The sequence below is a fragment of the Dendrobates tinctorius genome, unplaced genomic scaffold, assembly GCF_039654945.1.
Source record: "Dendrobates tinctorius isolate UK_male_01 unplaced genomic scaffold, ASM3965494v1 ptg000233l, whole genome shotgun sequence".
Taxonomy (NCBI): Eukaryota; Metazoa; Chordata; class Amphibia; order Anura; family Dendrobatidae; genus Dendrobates; species Dendrobates tinctorius.
In genome coordinates, this window is record NW_027361900.1 from 2,961,918 (window position 1) to 2,989,203 (window position 27,286).

The 27,286-nt window shown below is 45.0% G+C and overlaps 1 protein-coding gene across 1 annotated transcript; it reads left to right on the forward strand.

Moving 5' to 3' along the window:
• Positions 1-1,822: 1,822 nt before the first annotated feature.
• LOC141060269 (uncharacterized) lies at positions 1,823-27,250 on the forward strand. The gene is made up of 5 exons (XM_073556491.1): positions 1,823-2,044; positions 2,128-2,251; positions 2,335-2,432; positions 2,631-2,721; positions 25,753-27,250. Exons 1-5 carry the CDS (start codon positions 1,823-1,825, stop codon positions 27,195-27,197), a joined length of 1,980 nt encoding a protein of 659 aa, XP_073412592.1. The 3' UTR covers positions 27,198-27,250.
• Positions 27,251-27,286: the final 36 nt, after the last annotated feature.

The window sequence follows — 27,286 nt, forward strand, 5'->3', positions numbered from 1 at the left end:
AGATTCAAGCTTCTGATGCAGACTAAACATACTGCACAGTTGTAATGTGGGAGTGTTGTGTATAAAAAGGTGGACCCTGTGTCAGTGAGGGAGGGACATTTCCAGAAGCTATCGTGGGTGCACGGTTTCTGTGATGACAAGACCAGAGTATTTTCCTTCTCACTGACACTGCGGTCCCTCCAGTAGAGAAGTGATGCTACAATGCTTGGTAATGTATAGTATGGATACTTATTTCTCTATGTACTATAATTCATAATAATTGTATGATTCACATGAAATTAATTAACAAGACAGGGTAATATATCTGCCATTCCATTAACTTGGTGTTCTATCATTTAAATTAATCATTGTATAATAAAATTGTGTCATATCCAAGTAGTAGCCTTTTTTAAAGCCGTATCCGAACCATATTGCTGAACAGTTGGCAATACAGTGAGCCGCAAGGAAAAAATGTGACACTCAAATGAAGGCGGGCAACTGTGTCCAATGAGGCAAAGGCGTGCACTCCACAACCTAGTGTTTCCGGCAGGTGGAACGCACGCCAAAATAACTTCTGGTTTCTTGAACCGCATAGAAGTAGAATATGCAACCAAGTTGGCTTGATGGTGCGCGGTCTGCAGTCTTGTATGTTCCGGCAAGTGGAACGCACGCCAACGCCACATCCGGCAAGTGGAACGCACGCCAACGCCACAAACGGCAAGTGGAACGCATGGCAACGCCACATCCGGCTTTGATGGCATCTTCCCTTTCAACTGCCAGGGTTTTTGTTGCAGCCGCTCCTGTGCCGTCCCTGCGGTGTACATCTATGTTATGGGGCCAAAAAGCGTTTATTTGTAAAAAAAAAAAATGTTTCACTTGTTGAAATGTAATAAAATGTGTCTTCTGCTTTTTCCATGTTTTTTTCTTCTAACAAGAATTGTTGGAGCCAATTTTTCTTTAGAAACATTTTAATATTGGCTTTTTCTGGAGTTTTTCTTGTAATATAGGAAAGCCTAAGGCCAGAAATAATCCCCATAAATCACTGTACATGGAGACTTTGGGATCAGATCATTTCTGTCCGTTGTGATTGTGGAAACTAGAAATCTTTTCTGAAAGCCTCAAACTTCTGTGTGTGACTCAGAGCTGAGATCTAACTTGATAGAAGATTCCAGTGCGGGGAAGACGGGAAACCTTCATATAGACGGCCGGTGGGGATGGAGTCAGTGACCGACTCTGTCCATATCTGTTTCTAGAGCCGCAGTAGAAGATGAAGATGTCGTCCTCATCATGAAGGAGTTATTTCTCATGTCGCGTGTAATGAATATCTCCTGCAGTATTGCTAATGCCGATTCCAGTGTCGGTAATGAGACGAGAATTAGCGTTATGGAAGATGAGTCTATGAGGAACGTGTTCAGCTGCCGACTCCGAGGAGGAAACTGTTTGTTGTCTGTGGCCTAAATATATAGGTTTTATTAGTAGATGTCAGGGAAGAAAACTAAACCCTGTAAAATAATAAATCTCCTCATATGTTTCCCTTATTATCTCCAGTAATTGTATTATTACACAGGATTCTTATGATGTTACATCGGATCATCTTCTCATTCAGGTCTCTACAATATCGGATCCTCTCAGTGAAGATCTTCTACAGAAGAGAATTTTCCTGATTTTCCCATCAAAGATGGATATGGACAGAGACAAGATGGCGGAGAGGATGTTACACCTCACCCTAGAGATCCTCTTCCGTCTCACTGGAGAGGTGAGAGATTCTGATGACGTCACATTACATCATTCTTATCTATGGGAATAACAGATGGACAGAACTGGAGAGGTGAGGACTCTGGGAATGTCTGTAGTGAGATATGTTAATGTGTCTCTCCATAACCAGGATTACACAGTGGTGAAGAAGACCTCTAGTGATCGCTGTCAGGACCCTGTGTCTGAGGGATGGGGAAGACCCCTGAGCCCAATCACGGGGCCTCCACCTCACTCCCTGATCCATGAGGACATCAATGACCAGAAGATCCTAGAACTCATCTACAAGATGATTGAGCTGCTGACTAGAGAGGTGACACTGCTGGGAATGCTGGGACATTATATAGTAACACTATGAAGGGATCGGGGGGATGACGGTATCATTGTATGTGTCAGGTTCCTATAAGGTGTCAGGATGTTGCTGTCTATTTCTCCATGGAGGAGTGGGAGTATTTAGAAGGACACAGAGATCTGTACAAGAACGTCATAATGGAGGTTCCCCAGCCCCTCACATCACCAGGTAATAGACAGGACTAAATACACACGGCCTATAATTATCTGTACGTAGAGAATGAATTCAGTCCCTGTATGTGTTTCCTCCAGATCTATCCAGTAAGAGGACAACACCAGAGAGATGTCCCCGTCCTCTTCTTCCACAGGACTGTAACCAAGAAGATCCCAGTGCTCCTCAGGATCATCAGGTAGATGGAGAGAAGGTGTCAGGAGATCTCCCCTATGATGTGTAGACGGCTGTGAAGGTCTTGTGCTCAGTCTTGTTTTATCCACAAGTATTATATGTTTTATACTTGTGTAATGAGAACGGTGGAGATGGCAGGATTAGAGCTGATCATAGATGGGACTTCTCCATCTGTCTTTGACCTTTATAATATTTGTTTCAGGGTGAAGATCTGACCCATATTAACACTACAGAGACATATGTGATGGGTGATGAGTGGTGTAAAGAGGAGATTCCCACATATGACTACCCAGGTGAGTAGTAACCACTGAATGCAGAGAAGTCACAGATTCCTCTGTCACCGGCTGTGGCTGCTTTATCGGTGGTGTAGTCCGGCCGTATTACCATGGTCACCATTTTGCCTCTAGACCACAACATTCTCCTCCACCAAAACTGTGCAAGTGACTTTGGGCATTGAAAGTCCTTTTCTATAGACCTTACAACCTGGAGGATCCACCTACCCCCTGGGATTAGTGTGAGGGTGATCCTTTAAAGCGAGATCTATATGATTGTACCTGACCCAATATAGGCTGAGTGCGCGCTTAAAGAGTCACACCGAACACAGAGTTAGGCTGGAATCACACTACCGTGTGTGATGCAAGAAACTCGCACGAATCTCTCGTAATCAACATCCAGCTCTGCTGCCAGTACTCAGGACCGGAGCTGCAGCTGCATAGAAATACATGGCTGTTGATGCGAGAGACTCGTGCGAGTTTCTCGCATCACACACAGTAGTGTGATCCCGGCCTTACATGTCTACTCTTTTCTCAGTAAAGGCTTGCACACAACTGAAGTTTATTCTCAAGACAAAGAGATAGTAATTAGCCATTCTCTCCTTCACATTAGAAGACGCTGACCGTTACCTGCCCAGATCTGTAACTATAAAGCCAAATGACAGCGTACGTAGAATGTGCTGACAAGATAGAAAATCACTTGGAGAAAAATCTTATGCTGGGCCTGTAAGAGAAAGCGGAGGGTAATGATGCTGTTGGCTTCCTAGATCCCTGAGATCTTATCGGATGAATCTTCTCTCCCTTCTGTGCTGGTGAATGTCTCATGGTCCCTACAAGACTAGGTCCAGTCTTTCTGGCCAAACTTCCCTTTTATGAGCGACAACAGTAAATGTGCAGTGAGGCCAAGTGTGAATTTCTGTCCAATAACAGCAGAGTTTCCCTTTATCCTGACTTTTCAATTTGTATTAAAACCAACTAACTTCCAGGAGGATTGTGATAATCTCCAGGACAAACATTCCACCTGTGCCCTGATAGATCTCTAAGCTGTGCGTGGCTGATGGCTGGAATATACAGTTATTCCCGCCTGCAGGAGATGTGTTGGCTCCAGCCCTGGTGTCATGGATTCACTCCACGTCATACATTACATTGTTTTTAAATTCAGATTACTGCACAATCTCTCCTGAAATGGGGAGCAATATTATTTTCTCTAATCTTCTGCTCAGGATCCATAGTAGCTCCAATGGTCCACCATAAATGAGGGCGACTCTGGTTTACTGTTGTTTAATCTGTATTTGTAGTTTTCAGTTAGAGATTCTCGTGCTCTGGGGTGCGGCTGTGGGCGGGGCTGTGGGCGGGCCTTTGTGTTGCGCTGATTACATATTCATCTGTATTGACTTATGACAGGTCGCTGATCCCTCACTGACCTGCCCCCCATTATTACATAATGCATATAATAGCATTGATGTTATTGTTGATAATGCCTATAATATTGTGGCTATTGTGAGGCTTAGAAAAAAAATTACATCCAGCAAAATGTTACCGGGGGCCCGTGTCCAGTAGCCTCTATCTCTTACTTATTTATAGATACTACTGCGCAGGCACCGCACATAAAGTCCCACCCACAGCCCCGCCCAAAGCCCCACCCCAGAGCACGAGAATCTCATTAACTGAAAACTACAAATACAGATTAAATAACAACCACAGGACGGATTTCATCACCAGGTATCATTGTAATCAGTATAACGGCGCCGACCTGACAGTGTCTGTAGGTTACTGTGCACAATCCTGCTGACAGGTTCCCTTTAACCCCTTTCTTCCATATGACGTATGACATATCTTGTCCATGTGCCCTGGGACTTAATTCCCAAGGGCAGCATAGTACGTCATAGCGATCAGTGGCGCTCCCAGGGCGGGGCGGTCGCCGCTGATTGCGGCCGGGTGACAGTTGATTATCACAGCAGACACCCGGCACATTAACCCCTGGCACACTGTGATCAAACATGATCGCAGTGTACCGGGGGGCATATGGAAGAATCGCGCAGGGAGGGGGCTCCCTGCGTACTTCCCTAAGACCCTGAGAGCAGCGCTGCGGGGGCCTTCAGGGTCTTGCAGGGTGGCGGCTCCTCAGTGCCTGCTCAGAGCAGGTGCTGAGAAATCCTGCTGCAGTACACTGAAAAGTGTCACATCAGCGATCTGACACTTTATTATAGTGTTCCCCCCCGGGAAACTATAGTAAAGTGTAAAAAAAAAAAGTATAAAAATAATTTATAAAAAATTCCTAAATAAACAAAAAAATTCCCTACTTCTTTTTTTTTTGTAAATAAAAAAAAAACTACCCATATTTAGGATCGCCGCGTCCGTAACGACCCGTCTTATAAAACTATCCCACTAGTTAACCCTTTTACTGAATCCCTTCAATAACCCCTTTAGTGAACCCCTTCAAAACCAAAAACAAGGCAAACAATGCTTTATCATCATATCACCGAACAAAAAGTGCAATAAAGCGTGATCAAAAAGACGGATATAAATAAACAATACAGCGTCATCAGCGAAAAAGTAAAAAATCTATAGCTCGCAGAATAAAGCGATGCAAAAATTATTTTTTATGTAAAATTGTTTTTAATGTATAAGAGCACCAAAACATAAAAAATGATATAAATGAGGTATCGCTGTAATCGTACTGACCCGAAGAATAAAACCGCTTTATCAATTTTACCACATGCGGAACAACGCCCCCCCCAAAAGAAATTCATGAAATGATGGTTTTCGTTCATTCTGCGTCCCAAAAATTGGTTTAAAAAGTGATCAAAAAATGTCACATGCCCGAAAATGGTACCAATAAAAACGTCAACTCGTCCCGCAAAAAATAAGACCTCACATGACTCAGTGGGTCCAAATATGGAAAAATTATAACTCTCATACAAACATAAAAACCCGCCATAAATAGTAAATCAAACCCCCTTTATCACCCCCTTAGTTAGGGAAAAATAAAATTAAAAAAAATGTATTTATTTCCATTTTCCCATTAGGGTTTGGGATAGGGTTAGGGCTAGGGTTAGTATTAGGGTTAGGGTTATGGCTAGGGTTAGGGGTGTGTTGGGGTTAGGGTTGGTGTTAGAATTGGGGATTTTCCACTGTTTAGGCACATCAGGTGCTCTCCAAATGCAACATGGCGTCCGACTCCATTCCAGACAATTTTGCGTTGAAAAAGTCAAACGGCGCTCCTTTCCTTCTGAGCTCAGCCATGCGCCCAAACAGTGGTTTACCCCCACATATGGGGTATCAGCGTACGCAGGACAAATTTCACAATAACTTTTCAGGTCCTGTTACCCTTGGGAAAATAAAAATTGGGGGCAAAAAGATCATTTTTGTGGAAAAAATGTTTTTTTAATTTTACGGCTGTACAGTACGTTATAAACTTCTGTGAAGCCCTTGGGGGGGTTCAGAGTTCTCACCACACATCTAGATAAGTTCCTTTGGGGGTCTAGTTTCCAAAATGGGGTAATTTATGGGGGGGTTCCACTGTTTAGGCACATCAGGGACTCTCCAAACGTGATATGGCGTCTGATCTCAATTCCAGCCAATTTTTGCAGTGAAAAAGTCAAACGGCGCTCCTTCCATTCTGAGCTCTGCCATGCGCCGAAACAGTGGTCCCCCCCCCACATATGGGGTATCAGCATACTCAGGACAAACTGCACAATAACTTTTGCAGTCCAATTTCTCCTGTTACTCTTGGTAATATAAAAAAAATTGGACCTGAAGTATTTTTTTTGTGAAAAAAAGTTAAATGTTCATTTTTTTAAACATTCAAAAAATTCCTGTGTAGCACCTGAAGGGTTAATAAACTTCTTGAATGTGGTTTTGAGCACCTTGAGGGGTGCAGTTTTTAGAATGGTGTCACTTTTGGGTATTTTCTGTCATATAGACCCCTCAAAGTGACTTCAAATGTGATGTGGTCCTTAAAAAAAAAAAAGGTGTTGTAAAAATGAGAAATCACTGGTCAAATTTTAACCCTTATAACTTCCTAACAAAAAAAAATGTTCCAAAATTGTGCTGATGTAAAGTAAACATGTGTGAAATGTTACTTATTAAGTTTTTTGTGTGCCGTATCTCTGTGATTTAAGGGCATAAAAATTCAAAGTTGGAAAATTGTGAAATTTTCGCCAAATTTCCGTTTTTTTCACAAATAAACGCAAGTTATATGAATGAAATTTTACCACTAACATGAAGAACAATATGTCACGAGAAAACAGTGTCAGAATCACCGGGATCCATGGAAGCGTTTCAGAGTTATTACCTCATAAAGGGACAGTGGTCAGAATTGTACAAATTGGCCCGGAAGTTAACGTGCAAACCACCCTCGGGGGGTAAAGGGGTTAAAACGTCTCGGCTCTGCACTATTATACACAGTTTTCTATAAATGTGTAATATTTCTCCATGAAACTCATCTGACAGAAAAAAAAATATTGGCCCTTACGATAGTTTAGATTGTGACATCACCGACCCCATCCTCTAATCACCCCAGAGAGGTTTCACCACTAGCTGCTCATTTATTACTGATGGAGACTGTGGAGTTTGATCATTTCAGTAGATGTTATTGTCTATAGTCACAGTGTTTGATTACAGTAGTGCCCAAAATACTCTGATTTAACCTCTTCCTGCAGCCAGTTTTGTCTTCCTAATCAGGCCCCATTATTAATATCTGTGAAAAATGAGGATGAATGAACTCATGGAGATCAACATCCAACACTGCGGAGACACCATCGCATTTCTCAATGCAGTGATTCTAGAGCACTGCCCCCATCCCTTATGGGAAATATGCAAAAATATACAAAACACAAGCCGCGGAAACACCATCACATGTTTCTCAGCGCAAGCAATGACTAGATAGGTCTTTCCCCGGGAAGGAACAACCACGGTAAGGGCAGTCTCCAATGAAGGAAACCAACTATGCCAAAACATGGTATCCATCCACAGACAGCTGTTTCGGGGTATTGCCCCTCTTCAGTGTGGAGTAGGAAACTGGCTAGTTCAGTAGTTCCTAATCAGGCCCCATTATTAATATCTGACGTGTGTCACTTTATGTGGTGGTAAGTTTGGAATTCTTCTCAAAGGATAATAGAAAAAAAATGGATCTTACAAATTATTTTCCAGCTTCGCACTATACCCTACATACGGTTGTACACTACTGTCTGGGCACATGGCAGTGTTCAGAAGGGAAGGAGCGCCATTTAGCTATTTGAATGCAGATCTAGCTGGAATAGTTTGCAGACACAATGTATTGGGAGCACTGTTCATGGTCACCTGGCAGCTCAAATGATGTCCGCCATGATCATGCTTGGCTCTGTCTTCTCTACTTTCCATATCCCAAGGATTGCCTTGCTCATCGCCCTATAACACCCTCACATGGATCTGGACTTACACAGGGACCCCTAGGCTTGGACCATGGTGTTACCTGCTATTCTGTGGTGTTAGATGGCGAGAAGAATAGTCAGGTAGCTGGGTCAGAACCAGAATACAGAATCAGAAGACACAAGAGTAGTCAGTAAACGGGCCACGGTCACAGCAGGAAAAAAATAGACAAGCCACAAGCTGAGCACAGAGGACTGAACCAGAGGAGAACAGCGCTGTATCTGGCAGATTCCGGCCATGTGCTTTGCGCTTTAGTAGGGTGTGGTACTTTCCAATTGGCTGAAGTAGGGAGCAGATTACTCCAGCTGGACAGCAGGAACAGATCCCAGATGAGATTGGACACACCATATGCAGAAGCCCTAATATAACTAAATGACAGAAAACCAGAACAGTCGAAATCCCCATAAAGTGATTCCATTTTATAAATTAATTCACAGAGGGTTATAATCTATACACACGTGGTCAAAATTGTTGGTACCCCTCGTTTAATGACAGAAAACCCACAATGGTCACAGAAATAACTTGAATCTGACAGAGGCAATAATAATTAAAAAAAAATATATGAAAATGAACAAATGAAGGTCAGACATTGCTTTTCCGCTATGCTTCCACAGAAGGTTTTAAAAAATAAAACACATGAAATAGGCCTGTACAGAAATGATGGTACCCTTGAAAATGTGACGAAAGGGACATGTTAAATCGTGGTGTGTCCACTAATTATCATCACAGGTGTCTACAGTCTTTGAATCAATTAGTGGCCTGTATAGAGGCTACAGATACTCACTGTGCTGTTTGGTGACTTGGTGTATATCACACTGAACATGGACCAGAGAAAGCGAAGGAAAGAGTTGTCTCAGGAGATTAGAAAGAAAATTATAGGTAAAGGTTATAAGACCATCTCCAAGCAGCTTGATGTTCCTGTGACTACAGTTGCACATATTATTCAGAAATGTAAGATCCATGGGACTTGTGGAGAATTTATGGCAAATCAAACAGACGGATAATACGAATGGTAACAAGAGAGCCCAGAAAAACTTCTAAACAGATTAAAGGTGAACTTCAAGCTCAAGGAACATCAGTGTCAGATCGCACCATTCGTCGTATGAGCCAAAGTGGACTTCATGGGAGGCGACCAAGGAGGACACCATTGTTGAAAAAAAATTATAAAAAAGTCAGACTTTAATTTGCCAAACAACATGTTGACAAGCCACAAAGCTTCTGGGAGAATGTCCTGTGGACAGATGAGACAAAAAGGGAACTTTTTGGCAAGGCACATCAGCTCTATGTTCACAGATGGAAAAACGAAGCTTATCAAGAAAAGGACACTGTCCCTACTGTGAAACATGGAGGAGGCTCTGTTATGTTCTGGGGCTGCTTTGCTGCATCTGGCACAGGGTGTCTAGAATCTGTGCAGGGTACAATGAAATCTCAAGACTATCAAGGGATTCTAGAGAGAAATGTGCTGCCCAGTGTCAGAAAGCTTGGTCTCAGTTGCAGGTCATGGGTCTTACAACAAGATAATGACCCAAATACACAGCTAAAAACACCCAAGAATGTCTAAGAGGAAGACATTGGACTATTCTGAAGTGGCCTTCTATGAGCCCTGACCTAAATCCTTTTGTGTTTCTTTGGAAAGAGCTGAAACATGTCGTCTGGAAAAGGCAACCTTCAAACACGAGACAACTGGAGTAGTTTGCTCTTGAGAAGTGGGCCAAAATGAGGTGCAGAAGTCTCATTGACAGTTACCGAAATCGTTTGATTTCAGTGATTGCCTCAAAAGGTTGTTCAACAAAATATTAACCCTTTTACGCCAGAAGTCAGATTTTGCCTTCGTGATCGGGCCAATTTTTTTTTAACTCTGACCACTGTCTCTTTATGAGGTCATAACTCTAAAACGCTTCAACGAATCCTGGTGATTCTGTTTTCTTGTGACATATTGTACTTTATGATAGTGGTAACATTTATTTGATATGAATTTCATTTATTTGTTAAAAAATGGAAATTTGGCAAAAAAATTTAAAATTTTGCAATTTTTAAAATGTTAATTTTTATGCCCTTATCAAAGAGTCGTATTGCACAATATAGTTAATAAATAACATTTCCCACATGTCTACTTCACATCAGCACAATTTTGAAAAAAATTTTTTTAGTTAGGAAATTATAAGGGTTAAAAGTTGACCAGCAATTTCTCATTTTTACAACAAAATTTACAAAACCGTTTTTTTCCCGTCTCCCATGACGGCACACATGAGAGGGGATCCGCCCAGTCAGGACAGGAACCCTACTGAAGATAAAAGGGCGGTACCTCTCCCTCGCTTCAGTTGGGTTTCCTGTCCTGACAGGGACCCGTGTGCTGAAGACAGCGGTCACACGTACCTGCCCCTCTCCCGTTCCGGCGTCGAAGATCAGGCTGGTTTTTCTGAGCGCTGCGCGTCGGGAGGGGGAAGCGCCGTCGGCGGGTCCCCAGGGGGCTCAGCGTCCGAGCGGGCGCAGAAGCAGCACGGCTGGGGTCCTGGGGCTCTGCTGTGGCTGCCGCGCCGCCCTCTCCCCCTCTGCCAGGCCCAGAAGCGGCGCAGGAGCGTCAGGAGGCAGCCGCTTCCGGGTCGCCCCCCTCTGACGTCACGCGTAGGGCACGCTGGGAAGGGGCGTGCCCGCGTGACGTTGGGAGGCGGCGCCGACGATCCAAGATGGCGGCGCCCATAGAGAACAACGCCGGCTGGCGAAAGGAGATCCCGGCGGCATGACGGGGGGGAGGGGCTGTGGGGTAACCAGAGGAGGCGGAGAGTGCAGTGGCTCCCCCTTACATAAGGGGGATGACCACAGAAGACGCACTCATGCCCAAGGCTTCAGGATGGAAGTGGGGCAAGACGAGCAGCAGCAGCAGCGTAAGCAGCAGCGACAACAGCGTCAGCAGCAACAAGAGCTCTCGCCAGATGCCAGGCCGAGCCGCCAGCATACCAGGAGCAGTCGCTCGAGTGGTGGGAGCGGCAGTCGTAAACGCGACCGGCATGACTCTGAGGCGTCCAGGAGGAACATCACGAGTGCATCTGAGAAGCCTCCGAGATCGGTACCCCTGATTGACAGCGGTGGTGAGTGATCTTCGTGAATGTCACCCTTATAGTAACGGGGTTCCTTTTTCTCTGATTGATCAATAGGGGTCGAGGAAGGCCAGCAGCAAAACCAAAAATAGAGAATGCGCCCTATGTAAAAACCCGCTGGCAGATCAGTGGCAGAAAGACCTCTGCGCTGACTGTATAAACAAAACTATACAGGAGGAGACCCCTGATTTGGTGGCTAGCCTTAAAGAGTTAATACAACAGGAGGTGAAAGGCTCCCTAAAGGCAGCCCTTAAAAAGAAAGAGAAAAGAAACCGTAGAAGGAGCTCCGATTCAGAGGCCTCGCCAAGGCAGAAGGGGCGGGATAGACCCTTGTCCCCCTCCACCTCCTCTACCCAGTCCTCAAAATCCTCCTCGGACAGCGATATAGGCGGCCGTCCATGTTTTCCAGCGGAGGACGTGGAAAAGCTGGTCAAAGCAATTAGGGCTACAATGGGCCTTAAAGAGGAAAAAGCTCCCAAATCATTAGAGGATGTAATGTTTGGAGGACTGGAGGAAAAACAAAAACGTACCTTCCCTGTAAATGATAAAATAAAAGCACTAATTGACAGGGAATGGAAAAAACCGGAGAGGTCAGGGGGCTTACCTTCCACATCAAAGAGGAGGTACCCTTTTGAGCAGAAGGATTCAGAAACCTGGGAGAAAGTCCCTAAAATTGATGGGGCCATAGCCAGATCCTCAAAAAAGGTATCCCTACCATTAGAGGATTACGGCGTGTTGAAAGACCCGCTTGATAAAAAAGCAGACGGTTTCCTAAAACACATCTGGGAAGCTTCAGCAGGTGGATTGAAGCCAGCGATAGCTGGTACCTGTACCGCTCGTGCCCTTATGGTCTGGCTGCAACAAATAGAGGACCAGATCAAGGATAGAGTTCCTAAGGATGAAATTTTGTCTAATTTGACACTGGTGCACGGAGCAGCGGCTTTCCTAGCGGATTCCTCTGCAGACTCTGCAAGGTTGACAGCTAGAGCAGCAAGTCTGTCAAATGCGGCAAGACGAGCCCTGTGGCTTAAAGGGTGTCCCGGAGATTTACCATCGAAGCATAGGTTATGTTCCATTCCATGCGATGGCCAATTCCTCGTCGGGAAAAAACTAGAAGAGATTTTGGAACATGCGGGAGATAGGAAGAAGAGCTTTCCCCGATTTCCGGGAGAACCCAAAAAGCAGGCCTTTCGGAGGAGGAGATTTAACAGGGGTCGTCCCCCGGGAGATAGAAAAAGCTGGGACTTTAAAGAAAGAAGAGCATCAGGCTATATGTTTAAAGGGCCCTCCACTTCCTCCAAAAAATCTCCCCAATGACGTTGGGCCGGAGGTAGGGGGAAGGCTTTCTGTCTTCCATTCCGCCTGGGCAAATATCTCCCCCAGTACATGGGTCCTAAATATAATCAAGGACGGCTTAAAAATAAAATTCATCCGTCCGCCCAGGCATACCTTCATAATAACACCCAGAAGGAAAGCCCAAGAGTAACAACTGGCCCTGGAGACGGAAGTCTTGGGACTAGTGAAAAAACAAGTCCTACAGGAAGTCCCAGTGCAAGAACAAAGAAGGGGGTTCTACGCCCCCCTCTTCTTAATACAAAAACCAGACGGCTCTTGGAGAACCATTGTCAACCTGAGGAGACTCAATCAGTGGGTAGACAATTGGTCCTTCAAAATGGAGTCAATCAACACGGCCGCAAAGATTCTGTTCCAGCATTGCCTCATGGCAGTGATAGACTTAAAAGATGCCTACTATCATATCCCAATTCATCGGGAATATCAAAAATATTTGAGAGTAGCGCTCCATGTCCAGGGGCAGGTGAAACACTACCAATACACAGCCCTTCCGTTTGGCCTGTCTACAGCCCCCAGAGTATTCACCAAAGTGATGGCCGAAGTAATGTCTTTTCTGCGTTCCAGGGACATAGTGATCGTCCCATACCTAGACGACTTTCTGGTAATAGGGAGGTCGGATTCCCACTGCACACATCAAGTGAAGGAAGTGATAGGAATTCTAGTAGGACTAGGATGGATAGTAAACATCCCCAAATCAAGGATAACCCCAGCAAAAGAGCAATCCTTCCTAGGGTTGATATTGGACTCCGAGCAACAACGCTGCCTCCTACCAGAGAGCAAAGTGACCAAGATAAGAGGCCTAGCTCACACAGCAATACAAAGACCAAATATGACACTGAGGAACGCAATGTCCCTTTTAGGCTCACTGACATCATGCATGGGCGCAGTACCACGTAAGGCAACTACAGTGGGAAGTTTTGTCAGCACAGAAACAATTAAAAGGGCATTTAGAAGGCAAACTATGTCTCTCAGTGGCTGTAAGAGATTCCCTGTTCTGGTGGACTGTAGAAAAGAATCTAACAGCCGGTGTCCCGTGGCAAAAACCAGTCGAGGACATCATTACAACAGACGCGAGTGCCACAGGATGGGGAGCACACCTGAGATCCCACTCAATACAGGGGACCTGGTCCTCGCTAGAAAGGGATCACGGTTCAAATGTAAAAGAACTATGGGCAGTGGAAAAAGCCGTGAAACATTTCCTTCCCTTTCTTCGGGGCCGCCACACCCGGGTCATGACGGACAATCAAGCAGTAGTAGCCTACATCAATCACCAGGGGGGAACGAGATCTCGGGGCCTCATGAAAATATCAGATCTACTCTTCCAGCTAGCAGAACAACATCTGTTATCCATCACAGCACTGCACATAAAGGGGGCAGAAAATATACAGGCAGACTTCCTGAGTCGCAGGCACCTAAAACAAGGGGAATGGACCCTAAACCCCCAAGTCTTCCAACAAATAGTTCAGGCCTGGGGCAAACCAGAAATAGACCTGTTCGCTACCGCACAGAACCGGAAGGTCAGGAAGTTTTGCTCACTAAACCCAAGGGAAAACCCCTTCGCAGTAGATGCCCTACAAATACCCTGGAAGTTCATCCTGGCCTATGCATTTCCACCGATAACAATGATCCCAGTAGTGGTCAGGAAAATCAGGGAGGATCGAGCGAGAATAATTCTTATAGCTCCATTTGGGCCGAGAAGGCCTTGGTTCTCCCTTCTGAGGCTCATGTCATTGACAGATCCATGGATACTACCGGAGATTCCAGACCTGCTTTCCCAGGGACCAGTGGTCCACTCTCAGGTGAAGGGCTTCCATCTAGCAGCCTGGAATTTGAGAGGGCGCTACTGAGTCGCCAGGGATTCTCTCCAGGGTTAGTCTCCACCCTGTTGAAAAGTAGGAAACCTATAACATCCCAAATCTACGGTAGAACGTGGAAAAAGTTCCTAGACTTCCTGGGGGAACCCTTGGGGGATGTAGCGCCAGTGGGACCTATCCTAGAGTTCTTACAGTCGGGGCTACAACTGGGGTTAGCCACAAATACACTCAAAGTTCAAGTCTCAGCTTTGGGGGCCCTATATAACTGCAACTTAGCAGCCAATAGGTGGGTGTCCCGATTCATAAAGTCCTGTGGCAGGTCAAGGCCGGTCATTATCCCAAAGATACCACCCTGGGACCTCAACCTAGTCTTAGAGGCCTTAACCAAAGACCCCTTTGAACCACTACTAGAGCTGTCACCAAAGCTACTTACACTTAAAACTGTCTTACTGGTAGCCTTAACATCAGCCCGAAGAGTCAGCGACCTTCAAGCTCTGTCTATATGTTCTCCATATACACAGATATTGGAGGACCGAGTGGTTCTAAGACCAGACCCGGCCTATCTCCCCAAGGTAGGCCAAAAGTTTCACAGGACTCAGGAGATCTCCTTGCCATCGTTCTGTAACAATCCTAGAAACCCTGGGGAGCAAAAGTTCCATACATTAGATGTAAGAAGAGCCATATTACAATATATGTCAGTAACTAGTCAGTGGAGGAAAGATCAGTCCCTTTTTGTAGCCTTTCAGGGTAGTAGAAAAGGGCACGGGGTAGCTAAGAGTACCATTGCCAGATGGATCAGGGAGGCCATTATGTTATCCTACTCCGCAAGTGGCGCTCCGGTTCCAGAAGGCATCAAGGCTCACTCCACCAGAGCCGTGGCTACCTCCTGGGCAGAGAAGGCTGAGGTATCAATTGAACAAATTTGTAAAGCCGCTACTTGGTCCTCACCTTCGACCTTTTTTAAGCACTACCGACTTGATCTATCTTCCTTTACTGACCTAACCTTTGGTAGAAGGGTGCTGCAAGCGGTGGTCCCTCCCTAAGGTGTCTTATTCTACAAAAGTCTCTCATGTGTGCCGTCATGGGAGACGGGAAAACACCAAGGTTACTTACCGGTAGCCGTTTTTTCCGGAGCCCATGACGGCGCCTGTATATTCCCCCCCTTTTCACTCCTTTGGTGTGCACTATAGTTTGGGTGTTTTTTTAGTTAGATATAATGTGGTGATAGTTTTACCATGTGTACTAACCCGGGGGGCCTCTCATGCTCTGTAAACCAACTGAAGCGAGGGAGAGATACCGCCCTTTTATCTTCAGTAGGGTTCCTGTCCTGACTGGGCGGATCCCCTCTCATGTGTGCCGTCATGGGCTCTGGAAAAACCGGCTACCGGTAAGTAACCTTGGTGTTTTTTTTAGGGACCACCTCACATTTAAAGTGAGTTTGGGGGGTCAGTACGACAGAAAATAACCAAAAGAGATTCCATTCTAAATACTGCACCCATCAAGATGCTCAAAACCACATTCAAGAAGTTTATTAACCCTTCAGGTGCTTCACAGGAATGAATGGAATATGGAAGGAAAAATAAACATTTACTTTTTTCACAAAAATTTTCCTTTACACCTATTTTTTTTACTTTTGCAAGGGTAACAGGAGAAAATGGACTATAGATTTTGTTTTGCAATTTCTCCTGAGCATGCCGATACCCCATATGTGGGGGAAATCTACTGTTCGGGCACACGACAGGGCTCCCAAGGGAAGGCGCGCCATTTGACTTTATTTAGGTCACTGATGTGCCTAAACAGTGGAAACCACCAACAGGTGACACCATTTTGGAAACTAGACCCCCTAGGGAACTTATCCAGATGTGTATTGAGCACCTTGAACCCCCAAGTGCCTCACAGAAGTTTATAATGTAGAGCCATGGAAATAAATAACATTTTTCCCAAATTTTTTTAGCTCCATATTTTGCATTTTCATAAGGGTAACGGGAGAAATTGCTCCATACAATGTGTTGTGCAATTTCTCCTGAGCACGCCGATACCCCATATGTGGGAGAATACTACTGTTTGGGCGCATGGCAGAGCTCGGAAGGGAAGGAGCGCCATATTGGAGAGCAGATTTTGCTGGAATTGTTTGTGGGTGACATCATTGTCAGAGCCCCTGAGGTCCCAGAAAAGCATAAGCCCCCAAAAGTGTCTGCATTTTACCAAATACTTCCCTGAATGAATTCTTCTAGTTGTGCAGTGAGCATACTGACACCACAGCTGTTCCATAGAAAATTATACCATTGGGCAGTGAAGAGAAAATAATTACATTTTTACCACTAAACCAGAGGGGTGTCATTTCCAAAATGGGGTCACTTCAGGGGGGATTCTGCTGTTATGACACTTTGGAGAGCCGATAAGTGCCAGAGTAACAAAATCCCCCTTGACGTGACCCTTTTTTGGAAATGACACCCCTCTGGGAATTCATCTACGGATATAGTGACCATTTTCTCTACATGAATGATTTCCAGAAACACGTAGTGGAAGTTTTAGAGCAAAAATTGCAAAAGTATCATTGTAGTGCCCAATATATTGTGCCCTGCTTGTGTCTCTGGAGACCTCCCCCCACCTACCCCCGGAAATTGTTAAGTCAGCTCTACTCAAATGTGTCTGTCACTAAATAAACCAAATGCTTGAATGTCAAAACAGTTCAAAAACGTGGTTCTGTGTGGAAGATTGTAAAGCCGTCATGGAGGCATAAGGCTGGCAATGATGGGCATTGTGGGTAATAATAGCGGTATCATGCCTCATTTCTCTCGTGGAACATACACGACATCAAGGAAAGTATCTGCATTTCCAGCTTTTTTGTATAACACAAAAGAATTATATGTGGCCACCTGAAACCAATAAATGACTAACTTTTTATACCAGATATATGATTTTCTTGATACCTGGTATGGCTGTAGAACCTGATCTGCAAGGTCCACACCCCCATATATTTTTTGTAGTCAGTGACAGACACAGGTTTTGGAGTTGTGGATCCCTGTTGCTCTGCAGTGGCCCTTGTGGCATCTGTGTGGATCGAGCGCAGGATAAAATATGTTTTTTATCCTTATAATAATAATCTTTATTTTTATATAGAGCTAACATATTCCGCAGCGCTTTGCAGTTTGCACACATTTTCATCACTGTCCCCGATGGGGCTCACAATCTATATATTCCCTAGTCAGTATGTCTTTGGAGTGTGGGAGGAAACCGGAGTGCCCGGAGGAAACCCACGCAAACACGGGGAGAACATACAAACTCCTTGCAGATGTTGTCCTTGGTGGGATCCTTATACTTAAGGACAAGCAGCTCTCTATTGTGTAAAGCCCCTGACTGCCCCTTTCGGAACTTTTTGCTGACCAATGATTGTGGAAACCCCTGACAGTTTTTGTGAATGGTCCCACAAGCCCCTATGTTATGTACAACCACACTTTTAAATAGGGGTATGCTGGTGTAGTAGTTGTCAACATACAGATTGTAGCCTTTTTGTAAAAATGGAGTTATCAGCTCCCAAACGATTTTTCCAGATGTCCCCAGATAAGTAGGGCATCCTGGTGGGTTTAGTTGGCTGTCTTCCCCCTCATAAATGTGAAAAGCTGATGTGTATCCGGTTGAACTCTCAAACATTTTATAGAGCGTTATTCCTAATCTTGCCCTCTTAAAAGGAATAAATGGCTTGAGGTGCAGTCTTCCTTTGAATTTTACAAGGGACTCATCAATGGAAATGTTTTCTGTTGGGGTGTAAAGCTTTAAGAACTTTTCTGTCAAGTCTTTGATGATGGGTCTGATTTTGAATAGTCTGTCGTGTTCTGGGGCATCTCTGGGCAGGCATTGACTATTGTCGTTAAAATGCCAAAATCTTATGAGCATCTCATTACAGGTGCTAGGAAGAACGGCAGAAATAGGGGTGGCTTGAACAGGGCGGTTGGACCAATAGGACCTAATGCTCATTTTTTTAACAAGCCCCATAGCGAATGTAAGTCCTAAAAATGTTTTCCATTCTAGGACATTAGTTGGTTCCATACTGTAAATTTGACCTAACATAATAGGATCGTGGATTCTGGCTGATGAATTGGGACGCATATTATTATTACTATTTATTTATATAGCACCATTGATTCCATGTTGCTGTACATGAGAAGGGGTTACATACAAATTACAGATATCACTTACAGTAAACAAACTAACAATGACAGGGTGATACAGAGGGCAGAGGACCCTGCCCTTTCAGGCTTACATACTACAAGATGGTGGGGAAGGAGACAGTAGGTTGGTGGGTTGCAGCAGTTCCGGGGTTGGTTGAGGCGATATCTCCGGTAGTGTTGAGGAGGTAGCAGGGTCATTGCAGGCTGTAAGCTTTCTTGTAGAGGTGAGTTTTCAGGTTCCATCTGAAGGATCTGAATGTGGTTGATAGTCGGACATGTTGGGGCAAAGAATTCCAGAGGATGGGGATATTCGGAGAAGTCTTGGAGGCAGTTGGGTGAGGAGTGATATAAATATCTGTCAATAAACAAATTAAAAAAGTAATTGGTCCAAAATTTTCCACCTCCACATTTATACCAGGAATGGCATTAAAATTAGAGATGAATGGAGTAGCCAAATCTGAAGCCTCCCATCTGGGAAATGCTACATCAAGAGGCAAAGCCCCTTGGACATTGGTGTGCGCCAATTCAGGAGCACTAGGGACAGCGCTAGTACTGGGCATTGTTCCCTGAGTTGGAGACATTTCTCCAGAAGTGCTATTTGTCCTTCTTGTTGTACTGGTCCTTGTGTGTGAGGATGGACAAGAATCACTGCTCATTTATAAGCTATCACTGTCGCTGCTTCTAAAGCCCTCGAAATCCACATTGCCATCTGACACTGCACTTTTTTTTTAAATCAGATGATTTTTATTTAAAAGTTGTCAGCATGAAACTTTGACAATACATTTAACTTTACCATATAATATAAACCATGTTCAACCTGACAGGCGATATAACTGTACTTACATCCTAAATCCCCTACCTTCCTCCCATCCACCCTAACCCCATCCCTTTAAATCATTGCACTTATCACACACCATGTCACATTTTGAATCTTTTTTCGAGACAGCCACTTAAGATCCCTGTTTAAAGTACCAACACAGAGGGTCAAGGGCGCGTAGGTAGACGCATTCTTTCTCTCATAAGAGCCTCTGAAGCCAGGCCTGGGCGCTCCATCCAGCCACGCCACACATTCTCAAACTGCATGTGTTGACCTCTTTTCGCATATATGTTCTGTTTCATCAAAATAATGAAGTTAACCTTATTAATCAGTTCCTGTCTAACTGGCGGTTTGTCATCTAACTAGTGGGCCGCAGTGAGCTTTCTGGCAGCATATAGGAATCTGGCTATGGTCAGCTTCCCCCACTCATCAACTGCAATATCCTCCATGCATCCCAGTACACACGTCAGCGGGTTCCTTATAAGATCCACTCCCATTGCCTCCTGAGTCAAATTAAGTGTTTGTACCCAAAAGTTCTGTAGGGCAGGGCAGGACCACATCATATGTAGGAGATCTGCCCCATCCTCAGAGCAACGCGGGCAGCAAGAATCTCCCCTCTGGCCTGCCCTCTTCATCCAGACCGGGGTCCTGTAAACCCTATGTATTAGGTAGAGTTGTGAGACTCTCCTGGCTTCGCTCATAGAGACCTTGGGGATGAATTGTAATACGCTCTCCCACTGAGAATCCGAGATTGGTCCCACATCCTCCTCCCATTTTTCTCTGGACTTAGCCGGGTGCCTTACTAGGAATGAATCCAAAAAAACCCTATATACGAGGGAGATGAAACCCCTAGTGCCCCTCAGTGACCCTATAAGATTCACCATCACATCTGATTGAACCACTATTCTTTATGTTTTTCTCTGTCGATCGACTGCATGCTGCAGATATTGAAAGAAGAGAGATTGACTAACAGGGAACTCCCTCCTGATCTCTTCAAAAGTCTTAAGCATGCCGTCAACCAACAGCTGTGACACAAGCCATATCCCGACCCTTCTCCATTGAGCAAATCCCCTCAAACATATTAACTCCCCCAGTCTCGGATCAAACCAAACCGACGAAAAGCGCGTGAACTCCGTAATGCCCCTCCATTGTCTAACTCTTTGCCAAATCTTGTCCACCACAGCGATCGTCGGGAGCCTTTTAGGGTTCACCCAGAACCTACCAGCCTCTAGACTGGCCAGCAGTGGACCTCTGCCCACTATAAACTCAAGGACCTTCCTGGCCAATGTAGATTGAGTTGGCTCCCCCCACCCCACCATATGCTGACATTGGGATGACACATAATAAACCCACGGGTTTGGGATTGCCAGGCCCCCCTCCTCTTTTGACCTCTGTAGATGTTCAAGTTTAATGCGTGCCCTACTACCCTTCCAGATCAAGTCCTGGAAAAGAGAATCAATCCGGTAGAATTTACTTTGCGCCAACCAAACAGGCGTATTATGAAGTATATATAGGAGCTGGGGCATGAGGATCATTTTTAATAAATTTGCTCTACCTGCCACAGACAGGAATAGTTTCTTCCATGCTCCAATTTTTTGTTGAAACTTATTGATAAGAGAGGTAAGATTAAGCCGTTCATATTCCTCCAATTTAGCCGATACCACAATGCCCAAATATTTAAACTACCTAACCACCCTAAAAGGGGTCCCAGGGTCTAGCGCCAGGGGAGCAGCCAAGTCCATGGGAAGCAACACGGATTTATCCCAGTTGATAGTCAGTCCAGAAATAGAGCCCAATTTACCAATAACTGCCATAGCCGAACTCAGGGAGTCACTCGGATCAGCCAGAAACAGCAGCACATCATCCGCATATAAAGCAACTTTCTCTACGTGGCAGCCATATTGGAATTCCCGGATATCCGTAGTACCCCGATTCTTTGCCGCTAACGGCTCTACCGCAATCGCAAACAGCAGGGGGAACAGGGGACACCCCTGCCTCGTTCCCCTATATAGGGAGAAACTCTCAGACAGCAAACCATTAACCCGTATTTTAGCACTAGGGGATGTATATAGCAAACGCACCCAACTCACAAACTGATCACCAAATCCCATGGTTCTCATTACCGCCCACAAATACCTCCACTCCACACTGTTGAACGCCTTAGCGGCATCTAGGGAAACTATTACCCTCTGTCCCATATTATCCGCCCTCGCCTGCATGTTTAAGTATAATCGCCGGAGATTTATAGCTGTGGATTTATTGGGCATAAACCCTGACTGGTCTTGGTGAATTAGGGATTTGATGACCTTGTTAAGTCGGTTCGCCAGCATTTTGGCCAATAACTTAATGTCAGTGGTCAACAAAGAGATCGGACGATATGAAGCTGGGTCCATCAAATCTTTTCCCTGCTTTGGTAGGACAACAATTATCGCCTCTCGCATGGAACGGGGCAGCTCGCCCCCCCGCCAAACCCGTAGAGTAAACCTCCAACTTGGGAAGCAGCACCTCCTTGTATTTTTTGTAGACTTCCCCTGGGAAACCGTCCCCCCCTCGGGGCCCTGTCACTAGGTACAGAGGCCAGAGCTGCCTCAAGTTCCTCCATATCAAAGGGCTCCTCAAGAAGCCTCTGCTCCACTAGTGAGAGCCGTGGAAGCTGCACCCCCACTAAAAAGTTATCAATTTCCTCCTCCGACAGCTGCACGTGTGACTGGTACAGATTGGAGTAAAATGCCATCATCACCTCCAGTATGGCCCTACTGCCTGTATGCTCACATCCGTCTTTCCCCTTTAATTTAGCAATATACGCCGATTCCCTTTGGGCCGCCACCACCCTGGACAGAAGGTGACCCGCTCTCTCTCCCTCCTCGAAAAACTTCATTGTGCAGAACAGCCTTTTCCTCTCGGCAGTTTTCATAGTCATATTGCAAACCTCTCTCTGCGCTGATCTCAAACGGTCCCGGGCCTCAGGGGTTTGCTCCTCAATTAGTGCCGCCTCTGCTCCCTCTAATGACCTAATCAATTCCAGGTCTCTCCTGCCCGACTCGGTCTTAACTAGCGATATGTCTTTAATGCACAGCCCTCTAAAGAAGGCCTTCATGGTTTCCCATACCATTAATACCGAGGCCGAGCCCATATTAATTTTAAAGAACTCCGTCAGGTCAGCCCCCACATGGCCGTCCAGATCAATCAGCTGGAGCCAGAACGGATGTAGCCTCCACAGGGGTCTCCTGGAAAATTCGGAGCCCTGCCCCTGAAGCACCACACACATAGGCGAGTGATCCGACAGAGTTCTAGCCAAATAAGTTACCTCACCCTCTAGACTTAACATCGGACCATTCCCCAGAGCCAGATCAATCCTGGACAGCGAGGCAGAGGCAGATGAAAAGCAGGAGTACTTATAGGTTCCGGGGTGATGGATTCTCCATATGTCTATTAGTGCAGTCTCCTTCAGAACCGCCCCAAAGGGGGTGCATTTACCTCCCAGTCTCCGCGCCTCCCGACCACCCCTGTCCCAATGGGCATCTGGAACATTGTTGAAGTCGCCAATTATCAGAAAGGGAATCCCCGGGAAATCACCCACTACCTCCATGACCTTGTGCAGCAATTTCCCACAATACGGCGGAGGGATATATATCGAGATCAGTAACATCAGTATACCAGACAATTTACATAGCAAGCATACGAACCGTCCCAGCGGATCTATAATCACTTTACACTGTTCAAAAGGCATACCTGTGTGAACAAGAACACTGACCCCCCATGAGTATGAGGAATATGTTGCATGTTACCCTGCCTGCAGCCACCCTTTTTTGAGAAGATGCGTTCTACTCTCTATTAAGTGGGTTTCTTGCAAGCATATGACTGCAGGTTTGGCATCGAGCAAGAACGTAAACATTGCCTGTCTTTTTACTCCGGATGCCAACCCCCTAACGTTCCAACTTATTATCTTTATTTTATCCGCCATTACCCTGCAGCCCCAAATACCGTGCCATCCATTTCCACAATTGTGAATTAGTAAGGCTGTCTCCACTCAAACCTGTGTGACATAGACAATAATTTAACATTCCCCCCTCCCTCCCCACCCCCACCATACCCAAACTTCACCCAACTCAAGCTTTCCATCTCCTCCAGGTGTCACGGAGGAGAGGGCGTACTTTATCCGATTCAGAGTATCCACTTCACCGAAGCAAGCCTGCTTTACTCCCCAACCTCTGGGAGTAGCATATGACTAGTGATTGCAGCCAAACAATTCTCAACAGTTAACCATAAAACATTCACATTAACTTTCTGTTAAATACCTTAAACATGTCTAGAACATGTGAACTAGAAAAATAGAAAGAGGTAGTAAAATTTCTCCCTCCCCCTCCAAAGCACAGCAAGATTATTTCCCAAAATGAGAGGGAGGGTCCTCCTCCTGAGAAAAAGGTATACAGGAAGAAAGAGCGGATATATGTAGGATCCCGTCCCGATTAAAGGACAAGTCCCGTCCTGATTAAAGGACAAGTCAACTCAGTCAGCCAGCGGAGTCCTTAGAATTCTCCTTGCGGAGACGCGTCTCATTGATGTCCAGCCAGTTGAGGGCCTCCTTTGCATCCGGGAAGAAATGGACAGTGTCCTCATCTACCACTCTTAGTTTAACCGGATATAGCATTGCGTACGGCACACCCAGAGCTCTCAACCTCTTCTTAATGTCAACGAATTTGGTCCTTTGCTTTTGAACCTCCATAGAGAAGTCCGGGTAAATGGAAATCCTGGCGCTGTTGATTTTCAGGTCCAGATGATTCTTGGAAAAGCGAAGAATAGCATCCCTGTCCCGATAATGCAGAACCTTGACAAGCACCTGTCTTGGGGGACGACCAGGGGGGAGGGGAAATGCGGGAACGCGGTGAGCTTTTTCCACAGCGTATAAACGGGACAGGTTATTCTGGCCAATAGTGTTAAACAGCCACTGTTCAAAGAACTCGGTGGGCGCAGAGCCTTCAGTTTTTTCCGGCACCCCAATGATCCGCACATTGTTGCGTCTTGACCTGTTCTCTAGGTCATCAGTCTTTGCCTGCACAGCTGATATTGCAGTGGCCATACGCTGATGCTGCTTGTCAGATTTTGCGATAGTATCTTCCACAGTGCTAATACGTTTCTCAGCTTCCCCCATACTCTCCTTAGTGACATGTATAGAGTGTTGTAACTTAGACATACTGGCCTGCAGGACCCCCAGCTGTGTTGCCACATCAGTAATAGTAGTGTGAGAGTGCAGTGCCAGCCTGAACAAGTCTTTTAATGTGGGCTCCTCTGGGATCACCATCCCCCCCATTTGCCGCTTACATTTCTCCAGCTCACCTCCACTCTCCCACCTCATGGTTCCTTGCTCTTCCTCCCGGCTCCCGCAGTCACTGTCCTTACCCTCCTCCACACCAGATTCCTCTGGCTCCTCCGCAGGCTGACCTCCACCTGCATGTGCCGGACTCTGCGTGTCTTCCTCCAGCCTGGCGAACCTCCGCAGCTTAGATGCGGCATCTGACTTCTTGGGGATTCCCCCATCCTCCGGGCCCGCCATCATTATGTTCTCCCCACCGGCGCCATCTTATGCTTTCTTCTCCGACTCCCCAGCCGGTCTTCTGCCTCCTTTCTTCTCTGCCATTTGTTTGTGCACTCCTGATTTACAGAGCCTGCGGTCAGGGTCAGCACCCTCTCCAAGAAATGTGAATTTGACAGCTAAATAGTGGCTGCAATCTATCAAACTGTCCTATATCGAGCGGGAGCTCCTTCAGCACGCGTCCACTCACATCTCCCTCAGGCCACGCCCCCCCCTGACACTGCACTTTCTTCACTGTCAGAACATAAAAGTGCATAAGCCTCCTCGGCACTATAATACTGACGGGCCATTTTATTCGTTTTTATTTTTTTTTACGGAAGCAAAAAACTCTGACGTGATGAAATTATTGGGGAGATAATTGAGAAAAGTGAAATTCTTTAGAATAAACCCTAACCCTAACTTTAGCCGAACAGTAACCCTGACTATAGCCCCAACACGAACCCTAACTATAGCATTAACTGTAATCTGCCTTATCTGTTTTTCCATTGACTGAAGATGGACCTGAGTGGGGACTTGTTTTTTGTGAGATGAGAATTGGTATTATTTTCGCCTACATAATATTGATTGGTTTCTTTTTATTTGATATTTGGGAGGCAGAATGAACAAATAGTTGAACACCACACACTACTGGCTCATCCAACAAGGTTTTCTATTAGACTGTGAACAGTCATTGTCTTGGTAAATAATTAAAGTTTTTTACATAGCTTGCCATTTTTATGGACAGTTTAAGTAGAAATGTTCAAAAATATAAAACTCAAGGATATTTTATTAAAAAAATTGTTTTTTATCGTAGCAGATGACTGTACCAGGAGATCAGAGGGACAGCTGACATCTTCAATTTTTAAATCTGATGATCTTAAGATCCTACAAGATACAACTGAAGTAATTGCTGTTACTCCAGATATACCATCATCCATTCACAGCAAAGATCTGTCATCTGATCTTGTGAAACAGGTCCCATCTTCTGATTCATTACTGTCTACCAAGGGAAATCAAAGTCACAAAAGAGGCAATAAAAAACAAACTGCTCCGAAAGCAAAGAAGCCATTCTCATGTTCAGAATGTGGGAAATATTTTACATGGAAATCACATTGTGTTACACACCAGAGAACGCACACAGGGGAGAAGCCTTTTTCCTGTTCAGAATGTGGGAAATGTTTTAACCAGAAAGGGAATCTTGTTCAACACCAAAAAACTCATGCAGGGGAGAAGCCTTTTTCATGTTCAGAATGTGGGATATGTTTTAACCTGAAAGGGAATCTTGTTCAACACCAAAGAACTCACACAGGAGAGAAGCCATATTCATGTTCAGAATGTGGGAAATGCTTTGCACATAAATCACTGCTTGTTTCTCACCATAGAACACACACAGGGGAAAAGCCTTTTTCATGTTCAGAATGCGGGAAATGTTTTCAATGGAAAGCGCGTCTTAATCGCCATCAACAAACCCACACAGGGGAGAAGCCTTTTTCCTGTTCAGAATGTGGGAAATGTTTTAACAAGAAATTAGATTTGGTTAATCACCATAGAACTCACACAGGAGTGAAACCTTTTTCATGTTCAGAATGTGGGAAATATTTTGCGCACAAATCAAATTTTGTTACTCACCAGAGAACGCACACAGGGGAGAAGCCTTTTTCCTGTTCAGAATGTGGAAAATGTTTTAACCAGAAAGGGAATCTTGTTCAACACCAAAAAACTCATGCAGGGGAGAAGCCTTTTTCATGTTCAGAATGTGGGATATGTTTTAACCTGAAAGGGAATCTTGTTAAGCACCAAAGAACTCACACAGGAGAGAAGCCATATTCATGTTCAGAATGTGGGAAATGTTTTAAATGGAAAGCGCGTCTTAATCGCCATCAAAGAACTCACACAGGAGAGAAGCCATATTCATGTTCAGAATGTGGGAAATGTTTTAAATGGAAAGCGCGTCTTAATCGCCATCAAAGAACTCACACAGGGGAGAAGCCTTTTTCCTGTTCAGAATGTGGGAAATATTTTAACAAGAAATTAGATTTGGTTAATCACCATAGAACTCACACAGGAGTGAAACCTTTTTCATGTTCAGAATGTGGGAAATATTTTGCGCACAAATCAAATTTTGTTACTCACCAGAGAACCCACACAGGGGAGAAGCCTTTTTCTTGTCCAGAATGTGGGAAATGTTTTAGTGACAAATCATATTTTGTTAAGCATCAGAGCAGTCACACAGGGGAGAAACCTTTTTCATTTTCTTAATGTAGGAAATATTTTACTTGGAAATCAACTGTTAATAAACATCAGAGATGTCACATAGGGGAGAAGCCTTTTTTATGTTCATAGTCTTG